At 38.6% G+C, this 15,740-nt stretch overlaps 1 protein-coding gene across 5 annotated transcripts in view; it reads left to right on the forward strand.

The window, feature by feature from the left end:
• The window catches only part of LOC128875441 (protein groucho-like), a 152,211-nt gene that overhangs the window by 10,331 nt on the left and 126,140 nt on the right, over positions 1-15,740 (forward strand). For 3 of the 5 annotated variants that reach the window (XM_054121021.1, XM_054121025.1, XM_054121024.1), the window contains exons 1-2: positions 3,138-3,415; positions 10,797-10,994. In XM_054121021.1, the coding sequence (XP_053976996.1) occupies positions 10,959-10,994 (36 nt within the window). In that variant the 5' untranslated portion in view covers positions 3,138-3,415; positions 10,797-10,958. Of the gene's footprint in view, positions 1-3,137; positions 3,416-10,796; positions 10,995-15,740 lie in introns of those variants that run through there. The other 2 variants (XM_054121022.1, XM_054121023.1) reach the window with 1 other exon arrangement.

Here is a 15,740-nt window from a genome sequence, read left to right on the forward strand (position 1 = left end):
AGTTTTAGTTACCAGCTATGAGAGTAACAACAACAAAAAGTTCCAAACCATTGATTTTAAGGAAGTCTCAGATCAGAGTCCTAGGCTCCTTTTTTCTCTTTTCTTCGTTACGATTTCTATCACCTCCAGTCGCCAACTAAAAGTGACAACACCAAGTCTCCGAAACATTGTTTTTGGAGTCTCGGATCAGAGACCTAGACGCCATTTTTGTTCATCGCAACTCATCCATACATAAGATGTATTGGAATTCCAGAAAGCCGTGTCGCAGGTAGACAACCTGATTTAGAACATCCCCAGTTGGCGGGCGTTTAACCGAATCGAGGATTCATCTCCTCGCGCTCTCAAAGCGGAGCAGACACGATGTATGAGCAGTGTGTAATACGATGAGCACACGCACGCATCCAAACACAGCTGGAATATCACCAACACCGTCCCGCGGCTTGCACCCACGCAAGAGGTTCTCTCCTTACATTGCCGGTTGACTCGTGTTGTCCGGCTCTAGCACTTTGACTCGTTCCGTCTTTGTCCTTTGCACGGCTTGCCGAACACTTCATGCACGCGACACACAACCAACGTTCGGCACTTGGTTCCGGTACTCCTCCTTCTACGCCTCGTTGCTGCTCGAGAGCAACAAGAACGCCAGCAACGAGGCGGTCTTTGTTGTTCTCCGAGTGCAAGAGGAAGGCAGACATCGCCATTGGCGGGCACGTGGTCGAGAGAGAGAGAGAGAGAGAAAAAGAGAGAGTGAAAGAGGACGAATAGAGACGACGAACGAGGGACATATGCACCGCAGAGGGTGGGTGCAAGAGGAACAACACCAGCGATGATGCGATGCACCTGTAAGACAGAGGTGGAGGGTTCCGAAGCTGGAACGAACGAGCGAGATGAACGATGGGAAGAGGTGGAAGATCAAGGAACGGCAAAGTGCGAGGGAGATTGCGCGATATGTCGCATCCACAGCACCAGTGTGAAGGAGATAGCGCCGGGAGGATGTTGCGCCGAGTGCGAGGGACGTCCAAAAGCAGGGGTGTCGATAAAGATTTTTTTTAACTGAGAGGTTACGTTTCGAGCACGTTGTCGGGCGGAAAGTAACCTAAAATCAAACATGAGAGGAAATTTGATTTGAACGAGGGAACGCGGATGGAAAGCCTGTGTACTCTGTACGTTATTGGTACAATAATTGGTAATTCTGGTTGTAATCGTTATCGAAGCAATAACGGGTCAAAAGTCGTTCGCCTTTCGTGAGTTGATCGAAATTTGTCTTGTCTATGTTTTGCGATAGGTTCTGGTAACGCCACGTGACTTATGACAGGATTGAAATTGGGGAAGCATTGTGCTCCCATTCGATAGAAATTTTGTAAGCTAATATATATAGTGCTCTGCAGTTAGAGTTAATGAAATGAATTGTATACAAATATTAAATAAAGTTATATAAATAAAATATATTTGCCAAACAGAAAATAATAGCCCATAATAAACTCCTGGGTATAGGCACAACGGACCAACGGAATTTTGTTGCAATTCACGTGGTTTTGTTACCAGAGCCCATTGTTTCGCCGAATGAAGCATAAATGAGATTTTTGCTCATCTCTATATAGAACAAAGTCATCTATTGTCACCTGTACAGTGACGGTTCTGGATTCAGAGATGGCTGAAGCTAATTTGTACTTTGCAGGGCTCTTTCCTTTTATTTTCTGAAATGTTTTACGAACGGCAAATATTATTATTACAAAAATACATTTTTTTGTATTTATATATATTCTCTATAGGAAGTGTTATAAATGTAGACATTGAATTTTAAAAATATAAAAATCAGGGATAATAATAAGTCAACAAAGAGTGCATATACAGTCTTGAATGGGAAATACTTCTGAATAAAAAAATCTCTGAACATAACAAACTATTTGACAAAAATTTCGCTTCTTCGTTGAAAATTAAAGTTAAAAAAAATTGTTTCTCTGTATCTCTCAATAGCAGTTTTAAAAATACCAATAAATATGGAATTCTCCATTAGTTTCATAATAAATTTACCTCTCCACCAGCGAAACAGATTCTGAAACATTTCGAATAGCAAAAAGCACAGAACTGAGGTTTATCGAGAACGTTTAAAATACGAACGTAAACACGTAGATGCAACCACTTAGAAATTAACGAGGAAATTAAATGAAATTTCTTTGCTGTTCAATCATAATATACGGCGAGTGTTGTTTCCACTCTTTTATACTGGTAGAAAGAACACGTGACAAAAATTAATTAAAAACTTAGGTCAAAGTGCAGGACGCCGGTAGCATAGCGTTAGTAAGTTAAATGACTATTAAAATTTCCAATGGAAAACCGCATCGACTCAGTTATATCGTAGGTCTTTAACCGAAGACGTATTCAGGATCGAATTTCTATGCATAAACTCGATCTCACCTTTAGCTTTCGTTTTTAAGTGATTTTCGATCGTTCGAATCGATTCCAGTATGCACCAATTTGTTCTACATGTGTTATATATGCTCTCTCTTATATAACTGCAAGAAGATCATCGGTAGTACAATTTTTTTTTTTTTTTTTAAATAAATTGTAAGTTTACCATGTAAAAAAGCATAGAATTATTTTCTATACCAATACGTTGTAATGAGGTTGAGATTCAGGTTGAGACTCACACAGGCTACGTATTCGAATTGAATGGCTCATTAACGAGTGAAGTCAATTTACTCAAATTAATGAGGCTCGAACAAAGATAAATTTCGATGCATGCGCTTGTCTTTTTAAATGGATAAAAGGCAGAGTAAGTAGTTGGCAAAAAGTATTAATGATTTCTGTAAAACCTAGCGAACTTCGAAATGGGTAAAAATGACTGTTTCTTATAATTTCATGGTACATTCGTAATCGTCACGAAATTAGCCATTATTGGTGTTTTCTGTGATATAAGGAAACACGAATCGCCCCTGTCGGTCGACGCCCTTGACTCCACGTACTGAGAAACGAGTCGAAGAGAGATGGAACGCGAAAGAAGAGAGACGACACGAGCCCGTTCTCTGTGTACATTGGTGTCCTCTTATTGGTGTATCGGTGTCGTCGTCGCCGTGGATGGTGTTAGTAGCCGCTCATTGGTGTTCGCCGCGGCGGCAAGCGGCGTTCACACGTTTCCCGTCATCCACTTCGGTACCCGGCTCGCAGTAGAGCGTCGTTCGTTGTGCGGTGCGGTCGTGGCGTTTCGTGATCCGTCTCGATGCATCGTACGTTCGATGTATGTGTGTGACCGTGCACGCGTTTTCCTTTTCCTTTAGACTTGTACATGTATCAAAGTGTTTGTGATAGTGCGAAAGGATCGTTTTGTGTTCGGTTTTTCTTTCTCGCAGTGCTCCAAAGGTGGATTAAAGACGTATCCCGGGAAACTCCAAAAATAAAAGAAAGTATAGGAGTCAAGGTACTACATACCGACAGCCATTCTTTTTTTTGTAACGATTCTAGTTTCGCGCGCTGTCACCGCGAGAGATAGGGACACCCGAGGGATTTCGGTAAATTAGCGTACGGATTCTGTTACATTTTTGCTCGCTGACATCTGTCATTTTTCGTTTCTTGTGGCGCTTGCATCATAAACCATTCATCAACTCGATCGTCGTTGAGCGTGTCGTTCAACGCGTTCGCGTTAAATTTTTCCGCGAATGCGGCGCAACGTTATTAATCCCCGGTTCGTACGATACGTCGATTTGTTGGGGAACCGCGATAACAAGGAAGCTGCTGGGTGTTTGTTTAACGGCCCGCGGTATAAATTTCTGTGTGGTAGTCGGAGTCGTACGCGCAAGAAAACAAACACCGCTAATTAGAGTAACCAAGGGTAATATTTTGTGTTCGTCAGCGAAACACAACTCCGTCTTGCGAGAACCGTGTATTCGCGGGTTGACCTTTTCGTTCTCGTTGTGCTAATGTGGCCACGTAGTTGGAATCATCGAATAAAACATTAGTGCGATTTTATACTTTTCGATAGTTATTTCTAGCTCGATAGGTATTTTTACTTTTTCTTTACAAATGGGGTAAAATGTTTTGGCATTTACACGTTGCTCTACATAATTGGAGCAATAATTGGAACAACAATACCATACAGACAAAATCTGAAATATTTCCAAAGTGTCCAATCATATAGATTACATATGTAATTCACGCGAAACGATACCAAGAAATATTCTTTTTCTGAAGTTTCGAATAATTTGAGAAATACAGGGTCGATCATTCCCCTGATGTTGTCACATGGAGTAACTTGATCGTTTTAGCGAACTAACCGGTAACGCCATATCGCGTAACATTAACCTTGATAATTGCTTTCAGCGGGTTTGCTCAGTTCGTTGCCAACTCGAGTAGCGGTAATTATAGAAACGCTAGCAGATTTCAATGGCTTTTCGCGATATACGCCGGAAATTACGTCTACGGATTAACGCGTGTTCCGCGTGTTGTTGCACGGTTAAATCGGATCTTAATCGGCCTGACGTCTTACTTGGTCGGTAAGAGGACTTCTGGCAGGAAGGTCGTTATAAATATTTAAACTAGGCGTTATTAGGCGAGTTTGTAAGAATCACGTTGAGTTTCGCTCTTTCTGTGTTTATTAAGCGGTACCCACCGGCAGCACCTTCGACGCGACACAGCTGTGTGGTAAATTAGTGGAAAGGGACACGGGGGTAGTTGGGAGTCTGGAGTCGAGGGTAATCGCCAATCAGCGTACATGGCTCATTAAATCATCGAGACAATCGACACGCTTTGCTCGGCCACTTTCTTCGTCGATTTCGTCGAGTTTATACGACCTACTTGCTTTCCTTTTCTTTTTTTTTCATTTCTCGCTCGGTGTTTCATTTCCGTGGTGTTACCAACACGCTCGAATGCGTTCAATTAACCTTAAATCAGTGTTTACCAAGGCAGGGGGCGCCTTACGTTCCAATGAGAGTGTGCCGAGAAAATTTTCCACGCGGGCAGTTTAGGGATGTTATCGTACGTGTGAGAGAAAAAAGACCTTTTTCCAAAATTTTTATTTCACGTAATAAATAATCGTGGAACGTCAATATTTTTACATACAACGGTAGACGTGTTAAAGCTATAAACAATATTCTTGTTGTTTATTTTTAATAATTTGTTTTCATTCGTCATAGTTATATCAAATTTATTTTCCTTTTCTATGATTTTTTCATTTTTCTATGAATTTTTTTCATTTTTCTATGAATTTTTTTCATTTGTCATAGTTATATCAAATTTATTTTCCTTTTCTATGATTAACTATCACTTAACATTGGATTATGTAAAAGCAAAAATATCAAACAGATTACTGAATAGTGCTTTGAGTAATCTTTGATATTCAACGAGTAAAAAGTTCAATCTATCACAATCGATAAAAATGATTAATTTCGGAGCAATTAAAGTCTAAATAACAAACTATATCTGTCTATTTTGTGTGCAAAGATAGTTTTTCTACTTTTAGGCTTATTGGGTGTCTGTAAAAAGGTTCGAATAAATAAAATATAGTAGAATAGTATAATATAATAAAGTAGAATGATAGAATATGAAGTGTCTAAAAAGAATTTGGATACCGCTATCTCGAACGCTAAAAGGGATAAAATGAAGTAGTAAACGGCACAATTGATGCCACGACGACGCGTGATTCGGCGCGTTCGAATGTTTAAATATTCAAATAGTGGAACGATATAGGTGGGACGTTCGACCTTCGCATAAATCAGCGATAGTCATCGTATCGACGGCTTTATAACTACCCCATGATATAGCGGGATAGTTCGGTGGGTATCGTTGCGATTATCGTCCGGCCATCGCAGTTTTCTCTTGAATGTTAATTAACTGAATAAAGTGTCAGCGTTTATCGGGCGGCACGCGCCCTACACGCCGTTATTATGAAGTCGTAAGCGACACGCTTGTCCCGTCGCCATCGATGAACCGTAATTTGGTTAACGTTTGTGTGGGAAATCCTTCGACACTAGATTTGCGGAACACGATCATTTTCACCCATTCCTATGTTCGGAAGGTTTTATAGAAATTGTTTATAATTTTTCGCCAAGCACTTGACTCGATTTTTAGCTGGATTATTTTGTGGAATCTTATAAATAATTAAAAGTTCTGACTTCGATACTTCTATAGTTTCTGATCGATTAAAATAATAGTTCTATTAATTGGAACTATTGCATAATTTTTTAAACAATTTAAAATTAGCGAGTCTGTGGTACGTATTTATGTGGAACGAGTTCTGATCAAATTAAAAGAGTTGTCGAATTGTTCTAAATATTATCCAATATTATCGGGTTGTTCAGAAAGTCCATGCCGATTTTTTGTTGGTGGTGTAGGTTTAAATATATCGAAATGGTTGAAAACGAATAACATATATCCATCCCTTAAAAGGTGGAAAGGTTGTGAAACAAAATGGTACCTATGTAATTCAATAAATATATATAAAAATTCAAGTATGCCTTTGCATTTTTCTTCAAACTTGGCACGAACTTTCTGGACAACCCAATACTATAAAAATGTATCTATTATATGTTATAAAATATTATCCGTTAGTTTTAATTGATAAATGATTAAATGATCAGGAAGTATAGAACCATTGGAAATGGTGTTTACACAGACGATGTTTCAAAAATTATCTAATAGTTGTAATTATCTAAATTCTAATAGAACCATTACTTTAATCGATCGGGAACTGTAGAACTACTAAAAACCAAGTCAGAACTCAATTATTTACGAGCTTCCACAAAGTGAGCCACCAGCTTCCCACAGCCGACGAGCGTACACCCAAATTCAGCATTTTTTTGTCTAATCCTTCAAATTCATTCGAGTAAATCGACTCCACTTATTGAAGCATTACCTCGGTAATGGAAATCTGATACAAAATCTCCGTGAAGCTAGTGTTAAACTCGTGACGCAGCGCGCGCTGGTACTTGAACGTGTCGCGATAACGATCGCGAGCGAAAGAAATCACGGATATCGCGTGGTTAAGGATCTTAACGGCGATTAGGCGAGATTCGTGATAACTTCCTTCGTGACTTGCCTCGCGCTGCGTCCGGTGGCCTCCCTCCCCCTAACCGGACGTGTATAGGTGTCTTTGAACAGCTGCCGCGTGCGCCTGTTTATTTTCCTTTTCACGAATTTCATCCGGACGAACATTCCAACGTTTCCGACCGTGCACAGCGTCGCTTACGATGGAAATCGTCCGTCACCCTCGATCATGCATCAGATAATACAAAATAATAGAGAAAAATCACGAAAATCGTACTCTCAATTCTTTTCTCTTTTTTTGTATAACTTGTTGATTTGTTTGTTTTTATTATTTAGCATTTTGAGGGATATCGACATGTATACGTCTGCTTTTATTTAAAAAAAACGATCAAAGAGGTGGCAACCCTTATACCACCAATACCACCCTTTAGAAAGAATTTAAAAATCATCCCTCGATATTCGTCAAAAATGTTAGCGAACGTTTACAGAAATAATTCATGAAAAATGTTTGATCGCGTATTCAACTCTCATGCTTGACTTTAATACAGTTACTGTTCTCCATAAATACAGACACCGAAACATGTATGATTTTAAACGTTACCGATTGTAACATCCGATATTTTCGTTAATATTTTGCGCGGCTGCCAGCCGCCATTGAAAGCATCGACATTTTTGTCTCGGTGTTGTCGATCGAGCGTTTTGTAAATTCCATCGATAAATTTTTCGTCGCACACCAGCATTCCACGTATTATGTACCGGTATACACGGGAACAGGCGATAAAGGCGTCGCGCGTTAAACTGCTGAAAAGTTTTCATCGGCTCGTCGCGCTCGTTTATTGCAAATTGATGGAAATGACTGTTCGAATTTGACTGGGAGTTTTTCACGTACGCTCGCTCCATTATACATCGCCTGTGAAATATATTATCCGCGGGGAATGGACTGTTAACGGAGTTACATGACTCCATTTTCATGTTACACGAAACACCATCCGGTGTTACAAAGAGCCCGTAATGACACGCATACGTGCGCGCAATCGCGATCACGCCGCGTGAATGATAATAACAATGAAAAATATTTTTCGTTCGATGTCCAGTTCCTCTCCGTTACGCTTCGGAGACTTTTGTTCCAGGTTACTTTTATTCTGTAGATTTTGCAATATTTTAAGGACGCAGCATTAAGAGTCTAAGTATTAAGTGTCTCTTGGGATACTTTTTTTCACAAGGAAGAACTTATGTAAAGTTCTTTTAATTTTGAGAATATCTTAGGTATGTTTCCAAATTTACTTGGCAATTTTTAGAATTCATTTCACACCGTAATCTTTGAGATATCAATTTGTGGAGATGATAACTCAAAAATTAATTGTTCGATCGTTTTCAAATTTTATACACCAATTGCCATTCTGTAGATTTTGCAATACTGAAAGGAGGATGTAGTATTAAAGTATTAAGTGTTTCTTGGGATATTTTTTTTCGAAAAGAAGAACTTATGTAAAGTTCTTTTATCTTTGAAAATATCTTTGATATGTTTCCAAGATTATTTGGGAATTTTTAGAATTCATTTCACACCGAGATCTTTGAGATTATATTGGGTTGTCTGGAAAGTTCATGTCGATTTTTAGTAGGCGGTACAGGTCTGAATATATCGGAATGGTTGAAAACAAATAACACGTGGACATCCCTTAAAAGGTAGAGAAATCGTGGAACAGAATGGTACATATACAATTCAATAAATATATATCGAAATTCAAACGAGTCTTCGAATGTTTTTTAAAAATTGGCACGAACTTTCTGGACAACCCAATATATATCACTTTTTTTTTTGTAAGTAACATTTTTTTAATCTGTGGAAACGATAACTCAAAAATTAATTGTTCGATCGTTTTCAAATTTTATACACTATTTGCCATTTAACATTCCATTTAACCATTCGCATTTAAATGGATTTTATTATTAAATTTATTGCAATTCTTTGAAATTCATGGTATCTTTTAATAACGCCGACGCGTTCAGTTTACACGAGGGTGCAAAGCACTTTCTTCCCGTTTCATTTCTTCACCCTTCCTTCGTTCTTTGTCGTCCGTTGGAAACACGCCTCGAAGATTAGGATAAATGCCCACGGAACGGCGCCGGAGCGTGGTTTACGCGGCTCGTAAATCGAACGATAAATTGATCGGCCGGATTCGTAAAGTCCCGTCCACACGCAACGTGGGCAAATAAATTATTTAAAAATCAATATGCGCCGCGTCGGTGGCGTTTCGGACGGTTTTATGGAAATCAAAACTGAAAGGGTCGTTCTTGTAAGCCTGGAATAAGCTTACAGTTATTTTTCCGTCGCATTCCCATACATTCGATATTAATTTTTGGATAATGGAAACGTGGAAAATTTGTTGCACTTTTTATACAATATTTTTGACAAGAAAAAAGTCACACAATATTAACAAAATCTAAGTAAACGAAGCAAAATCGATCGGGAACGTGTCTTCGCGTAATAGAATTTTAATTTATTCGTTGAATACACTTAAATTCTGAGATCATTCGAATAAATTCCCATGGTAAATTATTATTTCCGGCGACTCAACTTTTCGCCGCTTCATCAAAAATTCGACACTGGACGAAAAATAGAGCGCGCGGAGTTTCAGACTCCACGGTCGGGTGGGGGGACTGCTATAATCAATCAGATGGGACGTTTAAAGGGAACTGTAGTGTGGGTTGTGTGCGCTGCCTCACCCTACCAATTGAGGGTAAAACCCAGCTCGCGCGATAGCTGTCAATTCTTTGGACAGCAATTTAATTCTGACGAGAGAGCGTTGGTTCTCGCAGAGGAGAGCACCGCCGCGCAAAGTCACCCTGAAAATACACTGAAAAAGTTTGCAAAACACCTTGAGTTCTGTTCGAACGATAACGCGTCGTTATTATGTAACTAGCGAGTGGACGATTTTTCCAAGTTTGTTTACAAATGTTGCCGGGCTTCGTGATTGTAATTTCTTGTTGACGCTCGAGATGAGTAAGCCAGACCTAGGCACGTTTAAAATGATAATATGCGAAGCATGATTTCGACAACACCATGTAAAACGTGATATTTCAAATAATATTTGTGCTTATTTTATTTATATGAATTTTTGGAGTAACATTATTTGGAATATCATCTCGAACAACACTTTACTTCATTTCACAATTCTTTTCGTGTTTGTGATCAATTTCGAAGTAACGTTATTTGAAATATCTTTTCAAAATAACACTTTCTTGTATTTCACAATTATTCTTATACTTGCGATCACTTTTGAAATCGCAGTATTTGAAATATTATGTTTATACTGCGGATTTTTATCCATTTATAGAAAATTTGAATGTGCAAGAATATAAAAAAGATTGAAGATAAAGTTCGTGTTATAATATTTGCAGAGTAAAATAAATTCCTATTTATTTTGATATAAAGATCCGCAGTCTAATTATGTTAAATAACATATTATTTTATTTTACGTAAAGTGTACCGTATAATATAAAATATATATTATATTTTATACGATATTATTGAAATACTATTTCACATAACGCGTTATTGTCTGTTATCTGTAGAAAGTTTCACTTCTTTATGATCAATGTAACAAGCAAACTCTTGGCAACACTAAAGATAATGAGGGAGGGAAATCAAGGATTAAATTCTCCCGTTTATCACAATCGTCACAGTATGGTAAGGTATTACCAATCAAACCTGGACAAATTGTCCACTTAGGTAGATACTTATTCTTCATCGTTTGGAGAAACCAAAACGCTGTTTTCGTTTCTATGACTCATTTGTAACGAGGGTGTTCTAATTACAGGCGGCGAGAGGTTCCAGATGCTGAACTGCGAGGGAAGACCGCTGGCGTTTCTCCAAGATCCTGAGAATGTCACCGCAGAGATCAGCCCAGGGAATGGATCATGAAGTAACCGTGCACAAAGGCCACGTGTGATTCTTTGCGAAGTATTTAGCCACAATTAAGATGTACCCCGCGCCGGCGAGACACCCAGCCGCTGCCGTAAGTACTTGCAACTATATACCCTGTGCTCAGAAAATGTCGTGTCTAATTTTAGGTGCGGGTAGTATTCGTGAAAATGATCGAAAAAGTCGGTGAAATTAATTTAAGTCGTATCAAGGTATTGAATCCTTTGGGCTATGAATTTCTTGACGCAGTAAAAGTTGAATGAAAATTCTTTCAAAACATTCTTCACCCAAACAACACGAAAAGTTAAATGCCATGCTCCCTATATATGTAGTATTCAATTTTTCAATTTAATTTTGATTTCAACTTTTGATTTTGTCTATTTTGTCTATTTTGTTCTAAATATTTAAACACCATTTCGTTGAAATTTGAGGTACAGAATATTTAAATCGAATTTTCAATCAACGTCAGACGAAGACTGTTTCAAACAAATTTCACGAAACCTTTCTAAAAAAGCATTTAAATTCAATATACAATAGGCAAAAATATTTGAATAGAATTCCTGTGTTACCTCGAAACGTTTGGTTAAAAGCTTCGACTGTCGAAAACAAGAGAACTTGATTCGTTCCAAATACGATAGTAAGTATCGAGAAAGTTTCGAAACAACGTTGCCAATCTTTTTTTTCTCTTTCTTTTTTTCGGACACGGTGTACGGGACGATTTCTTTTTCGCTGCGCCTCGTCGTTGAACTTTCTTGATTGCGCGCCGAGCGAAACAGTCGGATCTCGGTGTTGCGGTAAAAATTACGACGGGTAAGTGCATTACTCGGCGCAACCCGAGACACCGCGAACTTACCTAATTTTTATCGTGTCCGGCGTAGTTTCAACGCGCACGGGGAAACTGTTAATTTTTGTAATTTTCTTTCCGCGGGTAATTTTTATGACTTACGTTCCAACACGAGGTATGAATTATAAGGAAAAGGTGTTTTCGACTTTGTCTTCGAGGTAAATATTATCACGGGAGGAAAAAAGTCTTCCTTAAAAATTTAGAAACAAATTTTTTTATCGATGCAGAGAGAGAGAGAGAGAGAGAGAGAGAGAGAGAGAGAGAGAGAGAGAGAGAGAGAGAGAGAGAGGGGGGGGGGGGAGTTTAATTATTCTGATGACCTCGATGTATTTTTGCAAGTTTACTTTAGTGCTCTTTCTTTTGATAAAATTTGTTAATATTGACCTGAGAGGATTTATTTCCTGAGAGGATGTATGGTCGTCTTCGGATGGAGTATAATCTTCGAAAACAAATGTAAAGTATACAGTGTATCAAATGAAAGAATCATCAAAATCTACAAGATCGTTAAAGATGAAATTAGAGTTAAATGAAACTTATACGAAATATGACAAAGCAATAATTCATACTCTCCGATTATTCTGTCGATTTTTTTCGTATCTTTGAAAGTTTAACAAGAGTCTAATTTTCCTCCAATTTTTCAGTGTCCTTTCTTTTCATACAATTGATTAATATCGACCTGAAAGGATTTATTTCTTTATTAATACTGTTCGAATATCAGAAAGTGTGTTTTTCTAAAGGTTCTATGTAACCCCCAGTATATTTTCATGAGCGTTTGCCCGGCACTGAAAATGTTTAACCCTCAGTTTTCAAAATTTGAAAAATTCGAAAGTTTCAAATTTGATTGACCGGATCGAACAAAAGTTAACAAAATAAACGTCGGCTGTGAAAATTGTTCAAATAATAAATACATCGATATTTTAAAAAATTTAATTTGGAAAATCAGGCTTCTAAGGGGTAATACACGGAGTTTCTCAAATCCCCGATACCTGAGTGACATTATTATTTTTGTGTCGAAATTAACGTATAGGTGCCAGCACTATCTTCTCCATCTCTAACTCGAATCGCCCCCCGAAAAAACTTAATTGTCGTTCCATCGTGCAATAATAGCACGGTCCACGCGCGAACAGGCGCGTACCCTCGCATTTTTCTCGTTTCCACGGTTGAAAAAGCTAAAACCGCGAAAGGGCAAACCAAACGGTGGCGGTTGCGAGGCTCACGGAAGAAAGCGCGTCGGCACGGAGTAATATAATTGCGGGGTCATCGTAGAAAAAGCGTTCTCCTTTATACGGTTTACTCGGGGCGCCTTTTAGATTCTCATTTTCTTACTGCAAATAATTCCGCCATTCAAAGAATGCTTTGGACCCGGCGCCCTCTTTCTCCTCTCTGTCCGTTTCTTCTCTCTCGTTCTTTTTCTCTCTCTCTCTCTCTCTCTCTCTCTCTCTTTCTTTTACCTCTTTCCACCCGCCGTTATAATTTCACGCGTCACATAAGCTCAAAGTCCTTTACGCGAAACGAGACCACCGGGGAATTCGCTGACACAGGAGAGGAGGCCTCTAGAAATTGTACAGATTATTTATAGAGTAAGAGAGAGGGACGGTGGGACGAACGAGTCAACGTACAACAATTGCAGTTCGCAGAAGCAAACGGCCACTGACGATATCTGGCCCGGGCGCTCCTCGTTGAGTTGTTTGCTTATTGGCGCTAATGTGGCGCCGTTCAAGGGGCATAAAGTGGTTCAATAATTTCCACGTGAGGATTCTTTAAGCGTAGAATCGTTGTTCGGATGATAATACTGCGAATCTGTTCACGGTTATTATTCTTGGATCATCGTATAGAACGGGAGACTCGTTAAGGGGATATTCTTTTTTATTTTATCAGGTTCGAGTCATCTGTACATATAAAAATGAAAGCACTCGCTGATACATTAACGGGCAGGCTAAACCCTCGCATCTAGAAAGCTGAAATTTTGCACAGAGGTTTCCTTTACGACGTATACAAGGAATAAGAAAGTATATTTCGAAATTCAACCACTAAGGGGGTAAGAAGGGGTTGCAACGTTTGCACGAGGAATATTTTATTTGTCGTCGGATTTGTTTGAAACTTGGTCTTAATGCTCTTTGATATAATTAACCAAACACCTATTTCGGCATTTAAAAAAATTCAACCTCTAATGGGGTGAAAAGGGGTTGCAATTCCTTTCACTTTCCTTTATAATTAATTTCCTGTTCCTTTATTATAAAAACAATTTAGTCAGGAAATTTGTCAGTCCGAACCATTGGGTACATTTTTAGTATAAAATAAAAATATAATTCAACGCAGGTGAAACCGCGGGGCACAGTATTTAATAATTCCTCTCGTTAACTTTAAAAGTTTCTCCAAGCGAACCATATTCGACATGTTTCTAAAATTGTAACATTTACCCCGAAAGAATTGAAAATAATCTTGCTGTGTAATGAAAATAAAATTATTATAATTTAAGGAAAGGAAAGGGAGACCAAGGAAAAGGAAAAGGAGTCCAATCGAGTCGGACGACTCCTATTCTTGAAAGAGATTGGCAACGCTATAGACGAGTATGCGCACGTTATTATCGAGCATCGTGAACGATTGGATATTAACGGAGGAAATTAACTCCTGGCGTGCACGGTTTTGATTCAATCGCGAGTATCTGGTAGTTTGGGCGGAGTCGTGTTAATTATGTATCACAATAATTCGGGATTCGACGATCCGTACGGCGACATTGGCAATAGTTAACTACTTATTAGAATATCTGTCGATAATCATCTATAATAGCGGCTTACAAAGTTTTTGGTAGCCTCCCACGATGCACGAAACAATGGCTGTATTTGAAATGAATTAAATAGCTGAATGTACAGTTAAATGATTCATTTTAAACAGTCATCGTATCGTCTCAACATTTTCGTTGAAAGTTTCTCTTACGCTTACAATATTATTTCTTCCACTAATGCGCATTTCTTGCTCTACTTTCTACCTCAAATAATTTCATTAATTACCGAGGTTGGTCCTAAACTAGAAACTTCGAACATTAAAGTACTAAAATGTTTCTCGAGTTGTTATATCACAAGTCATACCAATATAAACATAATTGAGGGCTGTGCTGCAATAAGGAGGTAGCTTCATTTTGTTACGATCTTCAGGCTAGAACATAATCACGAATTTAAAACATTCCTTTTTTTTTGTGGTGCAATAAGGAAGAAAATTTGAAAAAATGGAGCTACGTCCTGAAATTGCAGCTCGCCCCTCAATTGTTTATTCACCAAGGCATACAAATTCGTATCGATATCTCAACCAATAGAAAAACTTCTTCATTCCGACATTCAATCCAACTAAGAAGGAATATATAAGAACGAATGTTCAATTCTGGACAGATTGCGCAAGGTTTCACTCTGTATATATCGATTTCTATTCGTGTCCTGTGCCGGGTGTTTGCGAGCCCAACTGCTGACGTTTTTCTTGACCGTGAGTCGGGAAACGGGAAATTGATTTCGAATTTACTCCGTGAATGATAGATGGCTGGAGGGGAGGGAGATCATAATAGAAGCGAACGCTCCTCTAGGCGCGCTAAGAGCTGACCCATTCTCTACACTTGGCAATCGAACAAATGATGGGATGCTCGCGAACTATTGTGCTCGTAACTCTGTAACTCGAGCCCTCGCGAAGAAGGGAAAGATAATAAAAGCAGGAGTTGCTCGATGAACCGTCGTTGTTCGCTCGTTACTTTGCCAAACCACGAGTAAAGCGAGATCGCGGAGATTTAACGAACTTTACCAGAAGTATTTTAGCGACTGACAATATCGACCCCTCTGGAAAGCCAAAGTGATTCTGCGGAAGGTAATTGGCGTTGAAAACATTTCTCCAACAATTTTTTAATCACTTTATTTAACTACAGTTTATCCAATATATTTTATTTAATTAATATATATTAATATTATATATATATATCGAATAGAGTTACAACTTCAAAATACTATAGAGGCA

The sequence above is a fragment of the Hylaeus volcanicus genome, chromosome 4 (genome assembly GCF_026283585.1).
Source record: "Hylaeus volcanicus isolate JK05 chromosome 4, UHH_iyHylVolc1.0_haploid, whole genome shotgun sequence".
Classification (NCBI taxonomy): Eukaryota; Metazoa; Arthropoda; class Insecta; order Hymenoptera; family Colletidae; genus Hylaeus; species Hylaeus volcanicus.